At 53.7% G+C, this 25,516-nt stretch overlaps 1 protein-coding gene across 5 annotated transcripts; it reads left to right on the plus strand.

The window, feature by feature from the left end:
- Positions 1 to 224: 224 nt before the first annotated feature.
- On the plus strand, positions 225 to 25,182 carry PGBD1 (piggyBac transposable element derived 1). 5 transcript variants are annotated; one of them, XM_059399626.1, is made up of 6 exons: positions 225 to 433; positions 5,534 to 5,616; positions 6,522 to 6,923; positions 19,297 to 19,426; positions 20,166 to 20,262; positions 23,332 to 25,182. In XM_059399626.1, the coding sequence occupies exons 2-6, from the start codon at positions 5,593 to 5,595 to the stop codon at positions 24,884 to 24,886; spliced, it is 2,208 nt and encodes a 735-aa protein (XP_059255609.1). In that variant the 5' UTR covers positions 225 to 433; positions 5,534 to 5,592; the 3' UTR covers positions 24,887 to 25,182. The 5 variants fall into 5 exon arrangements, with proteins under 5 accessions (XP_059255609.1, XP_059255610.1, XP_059255611.1 ...); XM_059399627.1 differs by lacking the exon at positions 5,534 to 5,616; XM_059399628.1 differs by lacking the exon at positions 5,534 to 5,616 and having other exon boundaries at positions 6,527 to 6,923.
- The last annotated feature ends 334 nt before the right edge of the window (positions 25,183 to 25,516 follow it).

The following is a 25,516-nucleotide window of genomic DNA, read 5'->3' on the forward strand; positions in this document are numbered from 1 at the left end:
AGGTGCTCCCCATCCTGTGTTTAATTGAAACGGTTCACAGAGCGGAGGGGCCCGCCCGAGTCCTCCGGCGCGTGCGCGGGGAGGCGGCGGGGTCCTCCGGGCGCACTAGAGAAGGGCGGCGCAATCCTAGAGAGGCCGGGACCGCGTTCCCAGAAAAGCCGCTGCTCGGCTGCGCGAGCGGCGGAAGGAGGCGCTTGGGGACCTTCGCGCTCAGCGGCCGGAGCCGGAGCCGGAGCCGGAGCCGGAGCCCGAGCCCGAGCCCGAGCCGGTGGCGGGCGCCGCGTCTGTGCTGGACGCGTTCCTTGAGCTCTGGGTCCGCTGACCAGCAGTCGGACCCGCAGGCGTCGCGCGCCCGCCTGGCGCCCCCGGGGTGCTCCGGCCGCCGCAGGTGCCCTGCCAGCCGCCTCCGCCCGCCGTGCGGCCCGGACGCCCGGTGAGAGCCGGCCTCGGGGGCTTGTGGACGGGGCCTCGGGCCTCGGGCGCGGGGCGGGAGCCGCGCTCGCCGGCGCTGTGTGGACGGGGCTTCTTAGCTTGGGGGCGGGAGTCACGCCGGCTGTGGTGGGGCTCGGGGCTTCGGACCTCGCAAGGCGGGAGCCTGGCTCGCTGGGGCTGTGGACGGCGCTTGATGTCGGAAGATGGGAGATGCGCTCTCTAGGGCTGTGTGGACGGGGCCTCCGACCTCGGGGGGCGGGAGTCAGGCTCGCTAGAACTGTGTGGATAGGGCCTCTGTCGTCGGGGGACGGAAGCCAGCTTCGCTGGGGCTGTGTGGACAGAACCTCTGACCTCTGGGGGCGGGGGCGGGCTCGCTGGAGCGGTGTGGATGGAGCCTCTGTCGTCGGGTAATGGGAGCTGGGCTCCCGGCCCTTGTGGATGGTACCTCGGACCTTGGTGGGCAGGAGCCAGGCTTGCTGGGGGCTGGGTGCACTGGGCGTCTAACCTCGGAGGGCTGGAGCTGGGCTCCGTGTGCGGGGGCGTTGTGGATGGGGTCTTAGAGCTGGGGGGAGTCAGGAGCCAGGCTCTCTGGGCCTGCGTGGACGGAGCCTCTGACCCGGGAAAGCAGGAGCTGGGCTTCCTGGGGCTGTGTGGACGGACCCACTGACCTTGATGGGGGGAGGGCAGGAGCCGGGCTCGCTGTGGCTGTGTGGACAGGGCTCTGTCGTCAGGTGATGGGAACCCCGCTCGCTGGGGCTTGTGGACGGGAGGGGACCTCTGACCCGGTGGGGCAGTGGGAGCCAGGCTTGCTAGGGCTGTGTGGACGTGCTCTCTGACTTCAGAAGGTGGGAGCCACTCACTGGGGCTGTGTGGACAGGGCCTCTGACTTTGGGGGCGGGGGCTGGGCTCCCTGGGGCTGTGTGGATGGGGCGTCTGACCTCAGTGGGCAGGAACTGGGCTCGCTTGGCTGTTCCGATGGGGCTTCTGACCTCAGTGGGCAGGAGCTGGGTTTACTGGGCTGTGTGGGGAGCTGGGCTTACTGGGCTGTGTGGATGGGGCATCTGACCTCGGAAGGTGGGAGCCTGGCTCCCCGGGGCAGTGTGCACAGGGCCTCTGACCTTGGATGGTGGGAGCTGCACTCGCTGGGGCTGTGTGGACTGGGTTTCTGTCGTCCGGTGACAGGAGCCGGGCTTCCTGGGGCTGTGTGGACGGAACCTCTGACATCCAGGGGTGAGGGCTGGGCTCACTGGATCTGTGTGGACGTCGCCTATGACCTCTGTGGGCAGGAGCCAGGCTTGCTGGGGCTGTGTGGACAGGGCCTCTGACTTGGGAAGGTGGGAGCCGCACTCGCTGTGGCTGTGGTGACGGAATCTTTGACCTCTGGGGCGGGGTGGGAGGAGTGGGAGTCTTCCTCGCAGCGGCTATATGGATGGGATCTCTGACCTGGGAACACAAGAACCAGCCTCTGGGGCTGTGTGGACCCGGACTCCCTGGGGCCTCTGACCTCAGGGACTGGAGTCATGCTTGCTACGGCTGTGTGGATGGGGTGACTGAGCTTGGAAGGTGGGAACTGGGCTCTCTGGGGGTGTGTGGACGGGACCTCTGACCTTGGTGGGCTGGAGCCGGGCTCACTGGGATTGTGTGGATGGGGCTCTGACCTCGGAAGGTGGGAATCGGGCTCCCTGTGGCTGTGTGGACAGAGCCTCTGATCTCGGGGGACAGGAGGGGCAGGAGCCAGGCTCGCTGGGGATGTGTGGATGGGGCCTTTGTCTTTGTTTGACAGGAGACAGGCTCGCTGAGGATGTGTGGACGAGACCTCTGACATCGTCCGGCGGGAGCCAGGCTCCCTGGATCCGTGTGAACGGGGACTCTGTTGTCGAGGGACGGAAGCCGGGCTTATTGGGGCTTGTGCATGGGGCCTCTGACCTTGGGGAGCCGGGCTTGCGGAGGCTGTGTGGACTTGGCTCTGACCTCGGTGGGTGGAAGCCAGACTTGCCGAGGCTGTGTGAATGGGGCTTTTGACCTCGGTGGGTGGGAGCCCAGCCCGCTGGGGCTGTGTGGACGGCACCTGTGACCTCTGGGAGTGGGAGTTCGGGATTGCTGGAGCTGTATGGACAGGCCTCTGACTTCCGTGGGCCGTAGCCGGGCTTGCTGAGACTGTGTGGACAGGCCTCTGATCTTGAAGGGTGGGAGCTGGGATCGGTGGGGGTGAGTGGACAGGGCCTCTGACCTCAGGGTTGCGGGGAGGCAGGAGCCAGGCTCACTAGGGCTGTATGGACTGGGCCTCTGTCCTCAAGGGACAGGAGCTGGGCTCACTGGGGCATGTATACGGCGCCTCTGACCTTGGGTGGGGTCGGGGGAGCTGCTCACTGGTGCTGTGTGGACACGCCTCTGACCTGGGTGAGTGGAGGCTGGGCTTGCTGGGGTCCTGGGGACAGAGCCTGTCGGCGGCAGACGAGAGCCAGGCTTGCTGGGGTTTGTGGATGGGGCCTCTGACCTCGACGGGGCAGTGGGAGCCAGGCTCCCTGGGACTGTGTGGACGGGGACTCTGACCTCAGAAGGCGGGAGCCCACTGCCTGGGGCTTTTGGACAGAGTGTCTGACCTTGGGGGTGGGCGGGGGAGCCAGGCTCGCTGTGGTTGTGTGGACGGGGCCTCATAGAAAGACAGGAGCCGGCCTTGCTGGGATTTGCAGATGGGACCTATGACCCGGGAAGGCCTGAGCTGGGCTCCCTGGGTCTGTGTGGATAGGGCCTCTGACCTCGGGGACGGGAGTCGTGCTTGCTGCGGGCTGTATGGATGGGGCCTCTGACCTCCGTGGTCGGATGCTGCGGTCTCTGGGGCTGTGTGGACAGAGCCTCTGACCTGGGGGTGGGGGGCGGGCAGGAGCAGGACTCGCTGGGGTTTTATGCACAGCCTCTGTCATCGGGGGTCAGCAGTCAGGCTCTCTGGGGCTCGTGGAGGGCACCTCTGACCTCGGCAGAGCAGCGGGAGCTGGGGTCACTGGGGCTGTGTGGACGGGGCCTCTGACCTTGGGGGGCTGGGGCAGGGGGGCAGGAGCTGGGCTCGCTGGGGCTTGTGGATGCAGCCTCTGACCTCGGGTGGGGTGGGGGGAGCTGGGCTCTCTGGGGCTCTGTGGACGTGGCTCTGACCCCAGTGGACAGGAGCCGGGCTTGCTCTGACTGTGTGGACAGGGCCTCTGACCTTAGCAGGAGCTGCGTTCGGTGGGCCTGTGTGGATGGAGCCTCTGACTTTGGGGGCCAGAGGGCTGGGAGTTAGGCTCGCTAGGGCTCTGTAGACGGGGCCTCTGTCGTCAGGTGAGGGAGCCGGGCTCGCTGGGGCTGTCTGGATGGAACCTCTGAGCTCCAGGAGCGGGCGCCTTGCTCGCTGGAGCTGTGTGGACGGGGCGTCTGACCTCGGAGGGTGGGATTCGGGCTTGCTGGAGCTGTGTGGACAGAGCGTCTGACCTTGGAAGGTGGGAGTTGGGTTCCCTGGGACTGTATGGACGGGGCCTCTGACCTCGGGGTTGGTGGGGGCAGAAGGGGCAAGAGCAGGGCTCCCTATGGCTGTGTCGAAGGGGCTTTGTCATCGAGGGACGGGCTCTGGGCTGGCTGGGGTTTGTTGATGGGGCCTCTGACCTTGGGGGTGGGAGCAAGGCTCCCTGGGGCTGTGTGGATAGGGTTTCTCACCTCGGAAGGCAGGAGCCAGGCTCCCTGGGACTGTCCGGACTCAGCCTTTAGGGACAGGCCGGGAGCTGGGCTCCCTGGGATTGTGTGGACAGGATCTCTGACCTTGGGCGGTGGAACGGGCGGGAGCCGGGCTTGCTGGGGTTGTGGACAGGGCCTCTGACCTCGGTGGGGTGGGATTCAGGCTTTCTGGGATTGTGTGGACAGGGCCTTAGTCATCAAGGCATGGGAGCTGGGCTCATTGTGGCTTGTGGACGTGGCTGTGATCCCGGTGGGCGGGAGCTGGTCTTGCCAGGGCTGTGTGCTCAGGGCCTCTGACCTCGGGGTGGCAGGAGCCAGGCTCCCTGGGGCTATGTGGACAGAGCCTCTGATCTCAGGGGATGGTGGGGTGGACGGGAGCCCGGCTCGCCGTTCTATGTGGCTGGGGCCTCTGTTATTGAGGGATGGGAACCGGGCTCTCTGGGGCTCGTGGACGGGGCCTCTGACCTCGGTGGGCAGGAGCCGGACTCACTGGGGCTGTGTGAATGGAGCCTTTGACTTCTTGGGCTGGGGGCCAGGCTCGCTGTGGTTGTGTGGACGGGGCCTTTGACTTGGGGTGGGGGGCGGGAGCCAGGCTCACAAGGGCTGTTGGAAGGAGCCTCTGTCCTTGTATGGGTGGGGTGGGGGGAGCCGGTGAGGGACTGGATTTGGATGGCCGGTTGGCTGGCCCTTCTGGGAATATCCTGGATAGAGATCCAGGATCTCCTTGAGGAGAGAATATCCTTGAGGACAGAGGGGTTTCCTGCGTCAGATAGGAGGTGTAGGCGGGCATTTGTACTGGTGCTTGGGAAATGTGCCCTCCTGTAAGGGCCGTCCTGGCCATGAGGGACAAAGTGGGTGGGGAAAAGTCGAGCAGGTCAACATGGCAGTGACGTGAGGAGTCTGCAAAGGGGGTAGGGACTGTGTCTTTTATTTTGGGGTTTCTAGGGAATAGGGACTGTCTTTTAATTTGGGGTTAGCATTGTGCCTGTAAAATAATGTGCTTGGTAGTTTACTGAATGACAAACCAGTAATAAAAAAACACGGAAGGTCAGATCCTGGGGTGTCTGAATCCAGTCCACAGAGGAAGAGTTGAAACCCTGTTTTTGGTGGGGGAGTTGTGTTGAACGTGGTCAGAATGGTGCCTTAGGAAATACTAATGCAGTGACAATAGAGCAGGCTGTGGGGCAGGGATACCACACAGAACGTTATTGTAGTCGTCGGTGGTAATGGGGAATACAAGGGAGGGAGTGGCTGTAAGAGGTGTTCTGGAGGATTCCCTGGACCCAGAATGCTTATGGAAAGGGGCAGGGTTTAAACCTGAATGCATCGGGGTGGTGGTGATGCCAGTGGGAGTGGGGAGAACAGTGAGTGCAGCTGTGACGGACTCCGATTTCAGCTTGGGATGTGTTGAGTTTATGACCCAGGAGGATCTGGAAGGCATCCTACTGGCATTTTATGATGTGCGTCAGGAACAAAAAGGTGAGTTGGAGTCAGCCAGAGGCTTGTGTATTCTTGGAATAGAGATGTGCTGAAATTGGGATTAATGAGATCATAAAAGGAGAGAGAACTGAGAGAAAAAAACCTTGAAGCATGTGTTTCAGTTTCCTATTCTTATGTTAAAAAATTAGTTGAAACCCCAAACAGTGTCTTAAAACGTCCTTAATTTATTATTTTTCATGGTTCTGTGGGCGGACTGGCCATTTCTATTGGTGGGGTTACCTGTGTTGTGATCAGCTGGGAGCTGGGCACTGCTGGACTTCAGCTGGGGCCGCTGGGGTCCCGTCCACGGCCAGTCCGGGCTTTCCCAGAGCGCAGCAGGCCCGCTGCAGTGTGCCAAGGGCTGCGACATGCTTCCTCTTGCAAAGCCGTTTTTGCAAAACATTTTGGCCAAAGCAAGTCCTAGGTCAGCACAGACTCAAGGGAAGAAGAAACAGACTCCACCTCCTGAGGAAAGGAGTGACAAAATTTCATCCTAAGAAATTCTAGGGGACAGGAGACTTGGGAAACAGTCTGTCTCCCCTGCATTTGAGGTGGGCTCTCTGTGGGAAGCACACAGACGAGTAGGTTTGGCTCTGCCACGGATCCAGTTCTCTCCTCGCTCCGGCTGAGGCAGAGGCTGCTGGAGCCTTCTTCCTGCCTCCCATCCTTCACGTCCCTTACCTGCCGGCTCAGCCCCCTTAGGGTTCAAGATAGATTCTGATGGTCACTGGCAACACAGGCAAGCAGGCTCTGTTTGTGAGCATGACTTAAACGGTGGGGACAAAATACATGTTTCCGGAGTTCTGAAGCTCTTATTAATACATTATTGATCCATTCTTACATCTCGGATGTGGAACAACATTTTTAAAGTGTAGATCTGGGCTAAGTGAACCTTTTCCTTTAAGCTCAGCATGGATGAAGCTTTGCCAGGCCTCACACCTGAAAACGGAGACAGCCTTGTGAAAGTGGAGGAGGAGGACCCCCCCTGGGAGCAGACATGGGGCTCGAGGGAGAGCAGCCGCCACGCTCAGGAGCTCTGCCGCCTGCGCTTCCGGCAGTTCTGCTACCGGGAGACCCCGGGGCCCCGCGAGGCGCTGAGCCGGCTGCGGGAGCTCTGCCGACGCTGGCTGCGGCCCGAGACGCACAGCAAGGAGCAGATCGTGGAGCTGCTGGTGCTGGAGCAGTTCCTGACCATCCTGCCCGAGGAGCTGCAGGCCTGGGTGCGGGAGCAGCAGCCGGAGAGCGGGGAGCAGGCGGTGGCCGCGCTGGAGGACCTGGAGAAAGACACGGGAGACCCAGGACAGCAGGTTGGTGAATACCTGACTGTTAGTTTTTTTTTTTTTTTTAAAGATTTCATTTATTTATTTGACAGACAGAAATCACAAGTAGGCAGAGAGGCAGGCAGAGAGAGAGAGGAGCAAGCAGGCTCCCTGCTGAGCAGAGCCCGATGCGGGGCTCCATCCCAGGACCCTGAGATCATGACCTGAGCCGAAGGCAGAGGCTTTAACCCACTGAGCCACCCAGGCGCCCCTGACTGTTAGTTTTGAACTTTTTAATTTTTTTTTTGAAGATTTTATTTATTTGTCATAGTGAGCACAAGCAGGGGGAGCAGGAGGCAGAGGGAACAGCAGACTCCCTGAGCAGGGAGCGTGATGTGGCACTTGATCCCAGGACCCCAGCGATCATGACCTGGGCCGAAGGCAGATGTTTGACTGACTGAGCCTCTCTTACTACTTTTAAATAATTTATAACTGACAGAAGTATCTGGAAAGGTAGCACAGAGAACTCCTGTATCCTCTTCACCCAGATTCACCAGTGAATGCTGGATCCTGATGTGCCCCCTTGCGTGTGGGAGCTGCCCCCATCCTCTCCGCACCTGCACGGTGTGTGGGTCACACACAGACTCACGCTGTGTTTTCTTCAACCAGAGGGGTTCTCGGGGACACCTTACTTGTTTATGTAGGAACACTTAAGTGTTCAATACGGATTTCCGAAGCACGGGCACACTATTTTGTGTAACCAGAACACAAAAATCAAGTTGTAGGAAATTGAAATTGTTACGTACTATGATATACAGAGGAGTCCGTGTTCACATTTTGCCGTATCCTCCCAGGAGTGGTTTTGTCCAGTGTCCTCCTGCTCCCAGGATACAGTCCGGCTCGCGCTGCATCTGATCACTTTCCTTTAGTGTCCTTGAACCTGAAATAGCTGCCTGGTCTTCCTTTGTCATGACACTGGTATTTTTGAAGAGGACAAACTGGTTACGTTATAGAACACTCATAAATGTGGGTTTGTCTTCTACTTTTCTCACAATGGAGTCCCACTTGTGCATTTAGGCCAGAAACCCCAGAAGCTCCGTGTTCTCCGTGCGTCCCGTCAGGAGGCACACGGTGATGTGTTGTCCCATTATGAGGCTAAGGGGGGTCTGTCAGATGTCTGCAGTGTAAAGTGACCATCTCCCTCTTCTAATTCGTAAGTAACCCTTGGGAGAGGTTTGAGATCGGGCACATACCCTGTTCCTCATTAAAGTCCCACCCACTAGCGTCAACACCCACCCCCGTTTGTTCTCCTGCCTTCCTGGGCGGCGACTCTGCGTGGGCCTTGCCTCTGCTCTGTCACCACAAGCTCCGCGTGTGGAACAAAGTCCGAGTCCTGGTGCATGGGCAGTCCTTGTCTACTGCACGGATGACCGTCCTGTCTTGCTCCTCTGTCTTACTCGCTGCCGCTTTAAAAGAGGACCGCGGCTCATCTGGCCCTCTGCAAGATGTCCCTAAGTACTGTGCAGTCTGCTTCCCACCAGGATGCCTTTTCAAGGTGAACCTTTTGTCCTCAGGCTTGTGTCTGTACTCAGGGACAGGACATGTACCCATTGGTGTCAGAGTATCAAGGAGCCTCTTTGGAGAGTCAGAGCCTCCAGCTCCTGCCCAGGGTAACTGGCTTGAAGTGTGAACCTCCAGAGCTCTACCAGAAGAACCCCCAAGAAGTGATAATCTGTGAATATTGGTATTTTGACAGTAAGTGTAGAGTAAATGGTTCATGTAATAATGTCATCAGAGGGAGAGGAGAATGTATCGGGCTCACATTGCTTGTGGTGTTTACCCACAGCATACAGCATAAATAGGCCTTGATATTACCCTACTTACATGGCTAACGGTTCTTTTTTTTTTTTAAGATTTTACTTATTTATTTGACAAGAGACACAGCGAGAGAGGGAACACAAGCATGGGGAGTGGGAGAGGGAAAGCAGACTCCCTGCTGAGCAGGGAGCCCGATGTGGGGCTCGATTCCAGGACGCTGGGATCACAAACTGAGCCAAAGGCAGATGCTTAATGACTGAGCCACCCAGGTGCCTCATGGTTGATGGTTCTATATTATTTCCTCAGCTATGAAAAGCCAGCATTACAATAAAGCCCCAGAATGGTTTATGTGAAGTTGAGAGGTGGTAGGGAGCCCCACAGTGGGCAGACATTACCACTTACTTAGAATATTCATCTGCTGGAAGCAGTTTCATTTTCACTGGAGATAGGAGCGGGGGAATGAATGGAAGTGGGCAGTTGTCAGACTGGTGAGGATGATTGACCAAAAGATAACAGCGGTCATAGGATGGGAGATTCTTTCATATAAGTGAATTTTTTTTTCTCAATGATTTTTTTTTTAATTTAATTTTTTCAGTGTTCTTAGATTCATTATGCACCTCACCCAGTGCTCCAGGCAATCCGTGCCCTCCTTAACACCCACCACCAGGCTCACCCAACCTCCCACCCCCCACCCTTCCAAAACCCTTAGTTTGTTTCTTAGAGTCCACAGTCCCTCATAGTTCATCTCCCCCTCCGACTTCCCCCAACTAACTTCTCTCCTTCTCCCAGTGTCCTCCTTGTTATTCCTTACGCTCCACAAGTGAGTGAAACCATATGATAACTGACTCTCTGCCTGACTTATTTCACTCAGCAGAATCTCTTCCAGTCCTGTCCACGTTGATGCAAAAGTTGGGGATTCCTCTTTTCTTATGGAGGCGTAATACTCCATAGTGTATATGGACTATATCTTGATCGATTTGTCTGTTGAAGGGCATCTTGGCTCTTTCCACAGTTTGGCGACTGTGGCCATTGGTGTTATGAACATTGGGGTACATGTGGCCCTTCTTTTCAGTATATCTGTATCTTTGGGGTAAATACCCAGTAGTGCAATCGCAGGGTCATAGGGAAGTTCTGTTATTAATTTCTTGAGGAAGCTCCACACTGTTTTTCCAAAGTGGCTGCACCAACTTGCATTCCAACCAGTAGTGTAAGAGGGTTGCCCTTTCCCCACATCCTCTCCAACACACGTGGTTTCCTGTCTTGTTGATTTTGGCCATTCTAACTGGTGTAGGATGGTATCTCAGTGGGGTTTTGATTTGAATCTCCCTGATGGCTAGTGATGATGAACATTTTTTCATGTGTCTGTTAGCCCTTTGTATGTCTTCATTGGAGAAGTGTCTGTTCATGTCTTCTGCCCATTTTTTGACGTTTTGTGTTGAGTTTGAGGAGTTCTTTATAGATCCTGGATATCGGCCCTTTGTCTGTAGTGTCATTTGTAAATATCTTCACCCATTCCATGGGTTGCCTCTTTGTTTTGTTGACTGTTTCCTTTGCTGTGCAGAAGCTTTCGATCTTGATGAAGGCCCAAAAGTTCATTTTCGCTTTTGTTTCCTTTGCCTTTGGAGACCTATCTTGAAAGAAGTTGCTGTGGCCGATGTCAGAGAGATTACTGCCTATGTTCTCCTCTAGGATTTTGATAGATTCCTGCCTCACATAGAGGTCTTTTATCCATTTCAAGTTTATCTTTGTGTATGGTGTGAGAGAATGGTCGAGTTTCATTCTGCTATACCTAGCTGTCCAATTTCCTAGCACCATTTATTGAAGAGACAGTCTCAGGTACGTGAATTCTTAAAAGCTGCCCGAGATGGCTCACAGAGCCAGAAGCCAGCGGTCATCTGGGCAGAGTGATGCCCTGCTGCGGTTTCCTGCATCCCTGCAGGGAGGCACCACTGCTATGGTGTGTGTGATCGGGATGAGAATGCTCTTTGGGCCCTCAGGAAGCAAGTCTTGTCATTTTCAAGTGCTTTTTAAAAAGTATATATCCTTTTAGCTCCTCAGTATTCTAGAGACTCTAGCTAAAGGCCTACCAGTTATCATCCCAGCACATTTCTCCAGGTTACTTGAGACTACATGAACTGAAGACCACTTCCTAGGCTACTGGCATCCCTTTTCCTGTGCTGGTATTTTCAAGGGATAGTAAGTCAACCAGCATGGCTAAAGGGTAGGGTTTATTTAGCAGGAGCGTGAGGGAGGAATGGGGAGATCATGTGGCAACATCTTACAGGGTTAAAGTTTGGAGTCTCATTAAACAGGTGCATGCTGGGTGGCTCAGTCAGCTGCATCTCTGCCGCCAGCTCAGGTCATGATCTCAGGGTCCTGGAATTGAGCCCCACACTGGGCTCCCCGCTTAGCTAGAAGTCTGCTTCTCTCTCTCCCTCTGCCCCTCTCCCAGTCATGCTCTCTCAAATAAATAAATCTTTTGAAAAATAAATTCTCTCCTTATGATGTCCTTTTGCCATTTTAATTACTATGTGTCTTGGTGTGGAACACCTTAGGTGGATCTTTTGGGGGGATCTCTTGCCTCCTGTATAAGGTTTTATTTATTTGAGAGAGCAACAGGGAGCATGAGCAGGGCGAGGAGAAAGGAGAAAGGGGAAAGGGAGAAGCAGACTCTCCGCTGAGCAAGAAACCCAGTGCAGGGCTTGATCCCAAAACCTTGGGATCATGACCTGAGCCAAAGGCAGACCAGCTAAGGCACCCAGGCACTCCAAGAGTCTGTTTTGATTTCTTTTCCCTTTGTTTTATTTTCTAAATTCCACATGTGAGTGAAATCATATGACATTTGTCTTTCTATGAATTATTTCACTTAGCATCATATTGATCTAGATATCCTTCCATGTTATTGCAGATGGCAAGATTTCATTCTTTTTTATGGCCAAGTAATATTCCACTATAGAAATATACCATATTTTTATCCATTCATCTGTGGAGGAACACTTTGCTTCCATAATTTGGCCACTATGATGTATAAACACAGTGGTGCCTATATCCTTTTGAATTAGCATTTTCATATTCTTTGGGTAAATATGCAGTAGTGGGATTTCTGGATTGTAGGGTAGGTCTGTTTTTAATTTTTTTGAGGAAACTTCATACTGTTGTCCACAGTGGCTGTACCAATTTGCATTCCCACCAACAGTGCAGAAAGGTTCCTTTTTTCCATATCATCACCAACACTTGTTTCTTGAGTTTTTGGTTGTAGCCATTCAGACCGGTGTGAGGTGGTATCTCCTAGTTTGGATCTGCATTTCCCTGACGCTGAGTGATGCTGAGCATGTTTTTCATGGTTCTGTTTGCATCTGTATGTTGTCTTCAGAGAAATGCCAGTTTGTGTCTTCTGCCCAGTTTGTAGTTAGATTATTTATTTTGTTGGTGTTAAGTTCTTTATATATTTTGGATGTCATTTGCAAATAGCTTCTGCCATTCGGTAGGTTTTCTTTTAGTTTTGCTGATTGTATCCTTTACTGTGCAGAAGCTTTTTATTTTGATAAAGCCCCAATCGTTTATTTTTGCTTTTGTTTCCCTGGCCACTGGGGACATATAAAAAAATGTTATGGACAATTTCAGACACAATACTGCCTGCGCTCTTGTCTACAGTTTCTGTGTATGGTTTCAGAAAGCGTGGCAGTTCCATCCTCTGTGTGGCCGTCCAGTTCTCCCAGCACAGCTTGTGAAGAGACTGCCTTTTCCTCATTGCATGTTCTACCTACTTTGTCGAAAATTAATTGACCATAACATCATGGGCTTATTTCTGGGCTCTCTAGCTGCTCTGGTGATGTGTGTGTTTATTTCTGTGCCAGTATCTTACTTAGTTACTGCCTCTGTGGAGTAGAGCTTGAAATCGGAGATTATAACACCTCCAGCTTTGTTCTTTTTAATGATCGCTTTGTCTATTTGGGAACTTTTGTGGTTCCACACAGATTTGAGGACTATTTGTTCTAGTTCTGTGAAAAATACGTTGGTACTTAGATAGGGATTGCATTAAATCTGTAGGTTTCTTTGCATAGTGAGGATATTTTACCAGGTACTCTTTTTCCAGTATATGAGGAGGAGTATCTTTCTGATTGGGTCATTGTCTGTTTTTGTTTTTGTTTTTTTTAAGATTATTTTTTTATTTATTTGGCAGAGAGAGAGAGATCACAAGTAGGCAGAGAGGCAGAGAGGAGGAAGCAGGCTCCCTGCTGAGCAGAGAGCCCGATGCGGGACTCGGTCCCAGGACCCTGAGATCATGACCCGAGCTGAAGGCAGCAGCTTAACCCACTGAGCCACCCAGGCACCCTCATTGTCCGTTTCTTTCACCCAGGGTTTGTAGTTTGCAGAGTACCGGTCTTTCACCTCCTTAATTAAGTTTGTTCCCAGGATTTCATTATTTCTGGTGCAGTGGTAAATAGGACTGTTTTGTTAATTTCTCCTTCTGCTACTTTTTTACAAGTGTATGTATAGAAATGCAGTGGACTTTTGCATACTGATTTTGTGTCTTGTGACCTTACTGAATTCATTTACTAGTTCTCATAGGTTCCTGGCGGTCTCTAGAGCTTTCTCTATAGAATATCATGTCACTGCAAATAGTTTCCCTCTTCCATACCAATTTGGATGCCTCTGATTTCTTTTCCTGTCCTGATTGTTGTGGCAAGGACTTCCAGTACTACGTTGAATAAAAGTGGTGAGAGTGGAAATTCCTGTCTTGTTCTTGATCTTAGGGGAAAAGTCAGTTTTCACCACTGACTGTGATGTTGGCTTTGATTTTTTCATATATGGCCTTTATTAGGTTGAGGTATGTCCTCTCTAAACCTTCTTGAGGGTTTGTATCACGACTGAATGTTGTACTTTGTCAAGTATTTTTTCTGCATTTATTGAAACGATGATTTCAGTCTTTTTGAATTTGTAAGACTTGTTTTGTGGCCTAATATGTGATCCATTCTAGAGAATATTCTGTGTACACTTCAAAAGAATGTGTATTCTGCTGCGTTAGTATGAAATGTTCTGATTCTGTTAGATCTGTCTGGTCCAGAGTGTCCTCCAAAGCCACTGTTTCCTTGTTGATGTTCTGTTTGGGTGACTTGTCCGGGGATGTGCGCGGGGCGTTCAAGTCCCCTGCTGTTACTGCATTACTCGCAGTTTCTTCATGTTTGTTATTAACTATTTTATACATCTAGGTGCTCCCATGTTGGATACAATAAGCATTTACAAATGGTATATCTTATTGTTGGATTGTTCCTATCATGTAATATCTGTCTTTGTCTCTTGTCTCTGTTTTCAAGTATACTCTGTCTGATAGAAGTGTTCTACCCACGCTTCCTTTCACTTCCATTTGCCCGATGACTGCTTTTCTGTCTCTTCACTTCCCATCCGCCTGGGACTTAGGGCTGAAGTCTCTTGTGGGCAGCATAGCGCCGGGTCTTGCTTTTCTGTCCATGCCATCATTTGTGTTTTGATTGGAGCATTTATTCCTTTTACAGTCAAAAATTATTGATAGGTATGTACACAGAGCCTAGAGCCATTTTGTTACTCTTTTATGTTTTTTAAAGTTCTTTTCTGCTTGTTGCGGAAAATCCCAGGTGACTGAGGAAACTGAAATGGCACACGGAGAGACGGGAGAACACAGCTTTATTAGCGCTAGTGGGCCCAGTGGGATCGTTCCCAAAGACTGAGCGCCGGACAGGGTTAGGAGAAGTTTTTATGGTTACAGGCAATGGGGGATGGTGACAGGGTGTTTTTGAGGTCTCTCAAGGCCAAATGGCCCTTCCACTTGGAAGTATAATCTATGTGGAGGTAAGTCAAGAGAGTGCTAAATCACTTAGGGGGCTGTTTCTCTTTCTTATTTAAACAGGACTGGGCACCTGGTCTTTTTCTTGTCTCAGCAGGAGCAAAGACTTGTTATCTTGTCTTAGTCAAATGGGATGGCTATTTGGTCTTTCCTTGGCCAAAGGGGAGCCAGGGGCGGAAAAGGGGCTGGAGCCGGGAGTTTCCGTCCGCCTCATGCTCTCTTGCTTTCTTTGCTCATGGTGTGTTGAGTTTCTTCAGTAAGATTACTTGGATTCCTTCGTTTTTTGCAATTCACTGTTTTGATTTGTGGTTACCATTAGGCTTGTGCATAGTATCTGCACCCGGCAGTCTGTGTTAAGTCGACGGCTGCTTATGTTTAAACCCATTCTTTACTCTTCCCCCTCCGTGGTTTTGGTATGTGGTTTCATATTTCACATCCTTCTGCTTTGTGGATTCCTTGGTTGACTTTTACAGCTACACTTGATTTTCTTCCTCGCGTCCTCCCTGCTGTCCTATTTCTGAGTACGGGCTTCCCTTCCCACTCAAGAGTCCCTCCACCGTTTCTTGTCCGGCTGGTTTAGTGGCAAGTTCCTATAACTTTTGTTTGTCTCAGAAGCTTTTCCTCTCCCATTCTGAGTGATAGCATTTCTGCATAGAATATTTTGGGTGGCAGGTTGTTTTCTTTATGCATTTTTTTTTTTTTAGATTTATTTATTTATTTATTTGACAGACAGAGATCACAAGCAGGCAGAGAGGCAGGCAGAGAGAGAGGGGGAAGCAGGCTCCCCGCCGAGCAGAGAGCCCGATGTGGGGCTCGATCCCAGGACCCTGAGATCATGACCTGAGCCGAAGGCAGCGGCCCAACCACTGAGCCACCCAGGCGCCCCTTCTTTGCGCATTTTGAATATAACTCGCTACTCCCTTTTGGCCTGTGTAGTTTATCCTGAAAAACCAGCTGATACCCTTAGGTGGTTTTTCTTTGTATGTAATGGTTTTCTTTTTGCTGCTTTTAAAAGTTTCTCTTCCTGAATTTTTGCCATTTTAATTACTATGTGTCTTTTTATCCCCCAGATATTTTATTTATTTATTTATTTATTTGAGAGAGGGAGAACAACCATGAGCCAGGGGGAAGGGTAAAGGGGGAAGCAGGCTCCCCACTGAGCAGGAAGCCCACTTCAGGACTCCATCCCAGGACCCAGAGATCATGACCAGAGCTGAAGGCAGAGGCTTAACTGATTAAGCCACCCAGGCACTCCTGATTTCCGTGTGTGCTGGTGCAGACCACCTTTGGGTTGACTTCACTGGGGGCTCTCTGTGCCTCTAGATTTGGAATCCCGTTTCCTTTTCCAGATTGGGGAGATTTTCAGCTATTAAGGAAATTTTCTGCCTCCCTTCTTTCCTCACATCTGCGATTCCTCTAATGTCAGTTATCATGCTTGATCTATTTTCATCATTTATTCATCTTTGTTCTTTCTGTTCGGCTTGATTACTTTCTGTTCCTCTATCCTCCAGGTCATGGATCCATTTTTCTGCTTCCTTGTCTACTCTTTATTCCCTCTCGTGTATTTTTAATTTGTTGTTCTCCTCCGATTGGTTCTTTTTTATCTTTCCTGTCTTTTTAAGGGTCTCATGGAGATCCTCTGCTCTGAAGTCCAGTGATTACCTTGAATCTGTCGGGTACTTTACTTGCCTGTCTCATCTGGACCATGTTCTCGGTCTCATTTGTCTCTCCTCCGGTGTTAGGACGGTCTGCTGTCTGCGGCTCTTCTAAGCAGCGGCCTCGTGGGGAGTTCCGCCTGCTGGGCAACGTGCCCCACTCATCAGGACACATGCGTGGGGGGTCTGTGTTGTGTGCGCCCCAGGGCTGTTGGGGGAGCTTCGCATGCCCTCGGGGCTCCCTCCGCCTGCTGGAGCCTCGTTAGGTCCCTGTGAGTCAGTTTGAGGCTGCCTCGGGCTCGAGCTGAGACTGTCCCAGTGTTTGCCAAAGAGGCAGTGGCACCGAGTCGCGAGGTACCCCGTGTCCACCCCCGCGCAGCTTCAGAGCAGATGTCTGCCCCGCTCTGCCCCGGGGGAGAGTGGGGCTGGCCCCTCTGGGGACTGCTGGCACACTGCCAGGCATGTGGCCTGGGTCTGGATGGGCTTGGGCTCAGGGTGCGTTGGAGGGGGCAGGGCTGTGGCATTGGCAGCTTGTGGGTAAGGCTGGCCGTGAGGGGTGGCCAGGAGCCTCTTTAGAAAACTCTTGCCACAAGCCAGATTGGGAGGCCCTGAGCATGTGGACGCGCCTTGTGGTGTGGCAGGGCCATCCAGGTCCCAGGGAGGAGGGCACTGCAGCGCCCAGAACTGCTTCGGAGGGACTGTGGCTGGAGGCGAATAGGGGGCGGAGGCTTGCGGGGAGCGCAGCACTGGCCCGGCCCCCACTGGCTGCAGGACACTCAGAGGGCGGCACACAAAGCTCGTGCCCGCAGACCGCGGGCATTTCTCACACTGATGCTGCTCTGCGTCTCCCGGTGGCAGACAGCGGGGCTCCCGTCTCCTCCCGCCCGCCTTTCCCAGAGCTCAGCAGGGGATCTTTAAAGTCCCCGCTGAAGCACCCCTGATCGGATGCCCTGGGGGAACCCGGCTGCTCTGTTTCCGAAGCCAGAGGCTCCGGGCTTCATCTCCTGCCGTGGTTCCCAGGCCAGGCGGGGTCTGCTGCTCTCCCCTCTCGGTGCCCAGGGTGTCCGCCCCCCTCCACAGACAGTGGCAAGGGTCTGTCTGCCTGCTGACCGCACCTCCGCCCTCCCGTCTTCTCTCACGTGGCTGCTTCTCTGCATTTCGCTTGCGAGAGTCTGTCCTGCCAGTCTCTGCGGCATTTTCTGGGCTGTGTGCGCTGAAGCAGGTGCGACCTCGTCCTACCCACGGGACCAGGTAAGCTCAGCGCGTCCTGCTGCACCATCTCCCCTGGATGGCTCTCCACTTCCCCCTGTCGCTGCACTTCGCTCCGATGCCCCTGCACCTGCCAGGATAAATGGAGATGAGGATCTGGACTCGGGATTATTCTGCGCGGGAAATCCTCTTTTCAAGCAGCAGCACGGTGCCCGGCCCCTGCAGTCCTCCTTCCTGTTTGATCACTGTGGGTCCCTTTCGGATGGGCGGCTTCCGACGAGGCGGACTGCCCGCCTTTCCACCGCCTGCCTACAGTGGCTTCGTCTGTGGGAGGGTTTTCGTCTCCCAGAGAGCCCCCCGCGCCCCGCACACACCCGCACACAGCCGCTGCTGCTGTCTGCTCCGCTCCCGCAGCTCTCCTGCAGTCCCGTCTCCCCTTGCCCCCCCCCCCCCCCCCCCCCCCCCCCCCCCCCCCCCCCCCCCCCCCCCCCCCCCCCCCCCCCCCCCCCCCCCCCCGGCTCAGGTTTCCCTGGAGCACTAGCTTCTTCCTCCTGCTTATTTTCATCTGTGACTTTAAAATTCGCTTTATGTGACAGGGCACTGCTATAAAGCACTTGAAGAGTTCCACTTGGTGTTGCGGGTGGGGGACCCTGCAGTTTTAGAACTAGGTTCCGGACAGAATGGGGACAGTTGTGGCGCGCCACCTCAGTTTCAGGCATGTTAGAGGCTGTGCAGCGCCCCCCCCCCCAGGGCACTGCTCCAGGCTCCGGTGGCTCAGACAGGACGCCCGTCTCCTCCCCCACAGGGCCTGCTCCCCCGCGACCAGTCAGAGGCGAGGACGCAGCAGGGTCCCAGGTGAGCAGGGTGCCGGCTCACAGGGGTGTGGCAGGTGGCAGCCCGCTTTCCCGCCATCTCCTCCTTGCCCTTGTCAGGCTGGCGGCCTTCACCGTGGGGAGCTTCTCCAGCAGCTTGTGACGGGTCAGGGCACGGATGCCTCCTGCGGGGCCCGTGTGGGTGACCTGCGCGTGCCCTAGTCTGCGCTGTGACAGGAGGCACAGCCACGTCTCAGTGTGAGAGGGAAGAGGCAGACCCCTGCGTGCGCTTTATCTTGGGCGCCTCCGCCGTATCTCCCCCACCTGGCTTCCAGGATTCTTCCTTCCCGTTCTTGGTTTTCTGGCACAGACCTGACCTTCAGGATGGTAACGATGGTAACGCAAAATTTCCCGTCACCACCCCTTAGCCTCTCAGTGGTTCAGTCATTTTCCTAGTCATTTACCTAATTATTAAGTCTTCCATCAAGGCCTGTGTCGCTGAATCGGTTTTCTCAAAGCACGTGGAGTCAGTCCTCGTGGAGTCCTCCCCTCCCTTGGTCCTTTCTTGTGGCTTCTAATTAGTTCTTGTGCCGTCTATTCTTAACGAATATTTTATCTTTAGGAAAATAACTGTACAGAGAAGAAGTCATCTACATGTTTTTAAATCAATACAGTTGATGCTGTGGGTCGCACTGTGTCCCCCTGAAAGGTACTCTGCAGCCCTAGCACTGTAGGTACCTGTGAACGTTAGCTTATTGGAAAGACACTTTTGGAAATGGGATGCAGGTGAGATGCGGTCGTCCGGGATCAGGGCGGGCGCAGGTCTGGTGCTGTCCTTAGGAGAAGGCTGTGTGAAGGCAGACGGGAGGGACACATCTACAAGCCAGAGAACACGGATTCCTGCCAACCACCAGCAGCCAGGAGAGGGGCAAGAATGACCCCCCCCCCCCCCCCCCCCCCCCCGCCGCCAAGACCCTCAGCGAAAGCACGGCCCTGTGGGGGGGGCTGCGCCACTGCCCCTGGAGTGGGGGGACGCGCCCTTCACAACAGGACCCCCAGCTTTACCACAGGGAAGACTAAGAGGCCGTCTTTTGCCTTTTTAGACATCAGTGAAGACTGAGGAAGAAGCCACCCAGGCCCTTGTCACAGAGCAGTGGCCACCTCTGAGTCAGATCCCCGGGAGCCCCCATGGGAAGTCGGCTCAGGAGAAGGTTCCAGATGTCTGTCTGATGGGTGAGGGCAGCCTCTGGCCAGTCCTGTGTCTGTGCGCACCTTCTCCTGGCATTAGCTCTGAATGACCCTTGTGAGCCAACATTCCCGACAGCCCGTCGCTCTCCCTTCCCCTTCTCTGTCCTCTGCCTGCGGACTTGTCCCAGCCCTTGCCCTTTCACATCCCCTCATCTTCTTCCGTCACTCATCACTCAGCTTACTGGCTCTGGTCACCTTCTCGCTCATCCCTCCGTACTCCCTGACCCCCTCACGACTCCTCTGCTTCCCGTCTTCTTTCCTATAAAGGGTTCCACGTAAGTGCCCGGTTGAGACATCTCCAGTCTGGAAACCGCACACACGCCTCTGCCTGATCCCTTCTTTACCTCAGAGAAGCTCTCTTCACGCTCCAAAAAGACTATTGTCCTCACATAATTTTCTTTAAATGTGCTTTATCTTGCTAGACCCTCTTCCCAGCTAACTGACCTTCCTCATTATCTTCCCGTACTGTGCCAGACTTTGTAGGGCCGCGGGACAGCACTCCTGGGACGCCTGATGATTACGTTAATTTGAAAATCCTATTCCCAGGGCGCCTGGCCGGCTCTGGCAGTAGAGCAGGCGACTCCCGATCTCGGGTTGTGAGTCTGAGCCCCACCTTGGCCGTAGAGCTCCCTGAAAAAGACAATTCTGTTCCCTACTCTGGAAATTTTTGTTTTCCTCTTTCTTAATTCAGGCAACAGATGACATATAAATTGTATTATTTTAGCTGAAGAAGTTGTAACTGAAGATGGATTATTTAATGCAAAGACAGAAACTTCTCAAGAAACGGAGCACGCTGCTGAGGCCCCAGGAACAGCCAGTAGGTGAGTGTCCACTGGTCCACAGCTGCTTCCCTGGGACAGTGCAGGACCAGTAACTCTCACTTCTGTCACTGCGGGAGGCCCGAGTCACCGTGACCTACCAGTATCGCATTACACAAAACCTTCAGTTGGGCACAGTTGCCTCCAAGAATCCCATCCTGACTCCGTTTACCTTTCCTCCTTCCCTGAGCGCACTTAGGTCTTTGTAGAACCACAGAAGAGCCAGAGAAGGCAGAGAATTTAGACAAGAGTGAGGCCTGTCGTGGCGGTGGAGAGAGACCTCGCGTTAGCAAAGTGGCTGGTGGTGAAGGAAGTAAAGACAGCAGCGGGTGCTTGGTGCCGACTGCGGGCATGGAGCACGGGGACTCCTCTCGCAGGACAGGAGGGACCGGGTCAGAGGCAGAGGGCTGCGTTCGGGTGAAGCCATGAGCCCCTCGGAGCTGAGGAGAGGAGAAAGGAAATACTGCGGGGAAATTAGCCTGCCTCAGGGCAGCGGCGGGGGGGCTCCAAACCGCAGCTGAGTGAGAGCGGAAATGTCTTAAATCCTAAGAAAAGTGAAACTGTTCATAAAGTCCACAGGCCTGAGCCAAGGTCCACCGAAGGAGATGACGCTTTGTGAGTCCTCGTGCGCGCGCAGTGGGAATCCGGTGGTGTCCGCCGGGGGCGCTTGGCCTCAGAGCCCAGAAACCTGACTCCCCAAGTGTCCACCCGCTGCGGCCCCGCCAGCCACAGCTGCTTTACCTCCTTTTCCTGCTACTCGCTCCCCTTTCCTCCTCCCACCATTCTGGGCCATGAGGCGCGTCCATCGTCAATATGTGTTTGTATAAAATACGCACTTTGGCACGTTTTCAGACCTGCGCGTGTGTCCAAGTACTCACAGCCGCCACGGAGCCCGCGGGCCCTCGGCAGGGACACCGCTGCGCGCGGCTGACTCCGCTCCACGCCCTCGTGGGGCACTTCTCCGGGCCAGACTACCGGCCGCAGGACTGCCCAGTCCGAGGAGGTGTCTCGGTTCGCTTCTGCTCAGTACCGCTGCCTGGACTCGCGGAGAGAAGCACCGCCTGTGCTCAGACCAGCCGGAGGAGGCTCCTACTCGCCAGCCGGTGTCATCACCCAGTTCTGACCCCCGTGACTGCAGGACGGTCCCTGCGGCGCCAAGTACTAGGTCTACAGCGGGCAGGAGGCCGCCTCTACACATGTGCCCTCCCGGGACCGAGAGTGCAGACGGCTTCCCGGAGGCCCTGCCCGGCTTCCCGTTTCCCACTGGCTGAAAGGGACTCCGGGGACGTCTGGCGGAAAGAGGCTGGTGGCACCGAGTATCGGGAACGGGATTGGAAGGACTGGCGTGGACCGGGTTCCGGCCTTTACTGGACCGCAGCTGCCTCCGGTAGCCCTGGCTTTCTGACGAGCTGACTCGAAGAGGCACCGGCTGCTGGCAGGACAGTCGCAGCCTGCCACTGTCCCCGAGCAGATGGTCTGGGAAAGCTGCTCGGGTTTCTGTCACAGGCCCGACGAGCTACACGGTGTGGATCCAGGATCAGTGATGAGCTGATGGGAGAGGCGGAGGAAGAGCGGTGTTGGACTCTAGCCGCTGTGCTTACGCTCCGGCTTTCCACCCGGTTTCCCTTGGCTCCACCGGGTCAGGAAGTGCCTTGTCCCTGCAGGGCACAACCGGGAGGGCACAGCGTGGGGCCGGGGAGGGGCCATCTGGACGGGACTCGGGGCTGGGTGGGGGTCTGGGGCTGCAGATGAGGTGGGAAGGAGAGAGGCCGAGGAGGAACCACGCGGGCGCCGGAGAGGGTCGAGAGCTGGGGGGGAGGGTGTGGCGGGAGCGGGAGCAGGGTCAGCGGCACTTTCTGCCTGAGCCCTTCTGGGGCCTCTCTGGAGCCGGCGCGAGGGTGTGGGGCTGAAGCTTTGAGAAGGATGAAGAGGTGGAGTGTGGGGAGCGGGGAGCGAGGGGCCGGGGAGCAGGACTCCAGACAGGGTGGTGGCTGGCCGAGTCTCGGAGACCGACAGGGTGAGCAGGGAGCGGCGCCCACGCGGGGGCGAGGACTGGAGAAGCCCCAATGGCGGCCTGACCCGGCGCTGAAGTCGGGCTGCAGAAGGTCCCTGGGCAGGTGCTCGGGACGATCCCGGCCAGGGAGGGGCTGAGGTGGCGGACCGCGGGGTCAGCCGACTGAGCAGGAAGGGAAGTGGAAGCAGGAGGCGGGGAGGGGCCGTGAGATGGGAGGGCAGAGGCGTGGGGCGGCGACACGAAAAGACGGGACGGCGGCCTCTGCACAGGGTCCCCGCAGCGGGAACGTTAGGCGACCCCGAATGGGCCGCGCGTGCGCGCTGGAGACACCCGGGACAAGTGCTGTAGGCAAACAAGTAAATGCATGCTGCGGAAGTTATAACATTCTTTTCAGTGTCTTTCCCCCTTAGTCTAGACTGTTTCTTTACCAAGAGGACACGAGTGGGGATAATCCAAACTTCTCAGATAAAAAAAGAAACGTGTGTAGAATGTTTCTCGTCTTGGTGACATTAGCTTCCTTCCTTGTAAACCCCATAAAAACCAGTTCAACGGCAGTTAAGTTTTAATTTCTCTTAAGTTTCTCCCCAGAACAGTGTGTCCCCCAGCTGAACGTAGAGCTGGGAGAGACTTAATCCTTCACACTCAGAAGTGCTGAGGGAGCCCAGTAAACAACGACCCCCTTCCTTGTCCAAGTTTTAGACGAACTGATGGAGATACAGGAGTAAAAGAGATGATTCTGGAAACCTCAACTTCATTACCAACAGAAGCTTGGCTAGGAAAGGAGCCCCCCAGCAGACCACCTCCTACACAGGCCTGCCCGGTACAGCTTGGGGCCAAAAGGAGCTTGGGGCATCTGCCACCTGCTCCCAAAGAGGGAGGTGCTGCCCGGAGATGCCCAGCTCCTCCTTCCAGACTCACAGCTGGTTGTCGGGAGGAGTGAGCACAAGCCAGGGAGAGGCCACAGCGTTAGGTCCTAGGAGTGAGAAGCAGGTAATCACACAGGATTCATGTTATAGTGAGACTAAGGATTTTTGTGTTGTTTTCTTTTTTCATTCCAGAGATGGCATGCCCCAGCCACCTTGTACTTCTGTCCCTGCTGACAGGACAGTTGCACATTTGAACACCCTGAAGGACCGTTACCCGGGTGACTTGTGGGCCCGAATGCACATCTCCTCCTTGGAATATGCTGCAGGAGACATGACCCGCAAGGGGAGGAGAAAGGACAGAGCTCGGGTGAGTGAACTGCTCCAAGGCCTTGCATTCTCTGGGGACTCAGATGTGGAAGAAGATAATAAGCTTGAGGCCCACCACGCTCAAAAGAAGCTAAAGATGTCAGATGTACCAGAGAAGAACTGGACCAAAAGAGACATTAAACCCAACTTCCCAAGCTGGTCAGTGCTGGATTCTGGACTTTTGAATCTCAAGAGTGAGAAGCTGAACCCAGTAGAGCTCTTTGAGTTATTTTTTGATGATGAAATATTCAACATGATTGTCAATGAAACCAATAATTACGCATCTCAGAAAAATGTCAGCCTGGATGTCACAGTTCCGGAAATAAGGTGTGTCTTGGGTATCTTGCTTTTGAGTGGATTTGTGAGGCGTCCCCGAAGGGGAATGTACTGGGACATCTCTGATGCTGACCAGAACCTGGTTAGAGATGCAATTAGAAGGGACAGATTTGAATTGATTTTCTCATACCTACATTTTGCAGATAATAGCCATCTAGATCAAAAAGATAAGTTTACAAAGTTGAGGCCTCTCATAAAGCAAATGAATAGAAATTTCCTCCTGTATGCTCCCCTGGAAGAGTACTATTATTTTGGTAAGACGATGTGTGAATGCTTTGACAGTGACCAGTTCCTGAATGGGAAACCTCTTAGAATTGGCTATAAAATCTGGTGTGGCACAACCACACAGGGTTATCTGGTGTGGTTTGAGCCTTATCAAGAAGACTCAGCAGTGATGGTGGGTAAGGATGTCGATCTGGGTTTAGGTGGGAATCTAGTGCTGCATTTTGCTGATGTTCTTCTAGAGAGAGGCCAGTATCCCTACCACCTGTTTTTTGATAGCTTCTTTACGAGTATCAAATTGGTGTCAGCCTTGAAGAAAAAAGGACTGAGGGCAACAGGAACAATTCGAGAGAACAGGACTGAAAAATGTCCCCTCATGAATGCAGAACATATGAGGAAAATGAAGAAGGGATATTTTGATTTCCGAGTAGAAGAAAATGAAGAGATAATTTTGTGTCGTTGGCATGGCGATGGCATTATCAGTCTGTGCTCCAACGCTGTGGGCATAGCACCAGCCCGGGAGTTTAGGGGTTCTACTAATGAGGAGGACGTCCACCAGGGAGCTCAGCCGGCCCTAGTGAAACTGTATGGTGAGTGCAGGGAAGGTGTCGCTAAAATGGATCAAATCATTTCCAAGTACAGGGTGAGAATAAGAAGCAAGAAATGGTACTCAATTTTGGTGAGTTACATAATTGATGTGGCCATGAACAACGCCTGGCAACTACATAGAGCCTGTAACCCGGGCACCGCTCTAGACCTCCTAGAGTTTCGGAGATACGTTGCACATTTCTACTTGGAGCACAATGCTAATCCATCAGATTAAGGCAGAAAAAATGAACATGATGCCAATATTAACAGGACAAAAATATCACAGGTACAAATCCGATTGTACCCTTCCAAAGCAAACCTGATGCATGTAATGGAATTATTAAGTAAATATTTTTTAAAAAGACGAGCATCTGTGTAGAGTTTCAAAGACTACTGTAACAAGTAATTTTTCAAAAATTATCTGTAAAAATGTTGAACTTGAGTGTTACCTTTTTCTATGACTAATGTTTGATGTGAGATATGGGAAATCATTTGTTGAATTGATTAAAGAGGTACAGTTTCATTCTTTCAGTGCACAAATTAATTTTTTGTGGAGATTTTTTAAAAATGCAAGTGCTGTCATAGTACACAGGGTGGTGCTAAATCTGCAGTTGAAAATCCAGGCAGATGGGTGGCTCAGTTGGTTGAGCAACTGCCTTCAGCTCAGGTCACGGTCCTGGAGTCCCGGGATCAAGTCCCACATTGGGCTCCCAGCTCCATGGGGAGTCTGCTTCTCCCTCTGACCTTCTCGCCTCTCATGTTCTCTCTCACTGTCTCTCTCTCAAATAAATAAATAAAATCTTTTTAAAAAAAAAAAGAAAATCCAGGCAGAGCCCATGACATAAAGATGATCTAAGAAAGACCT

The sequence above is a fragment of the Mustela nigripes genome, chromosome 5 (assembly GCF_022355385.1).
Source record: "Mustela nigripes isolate SB6536 chromosome 5, MUSNIG.SB6536, whole genome shotgun sequence".
Classification (NCBI taxonomy): Eukaryota; Metazoa; Chordata; class Mammalia; order Carnivora; family Mustelidae; genus Mustela; species Mustela nigripes.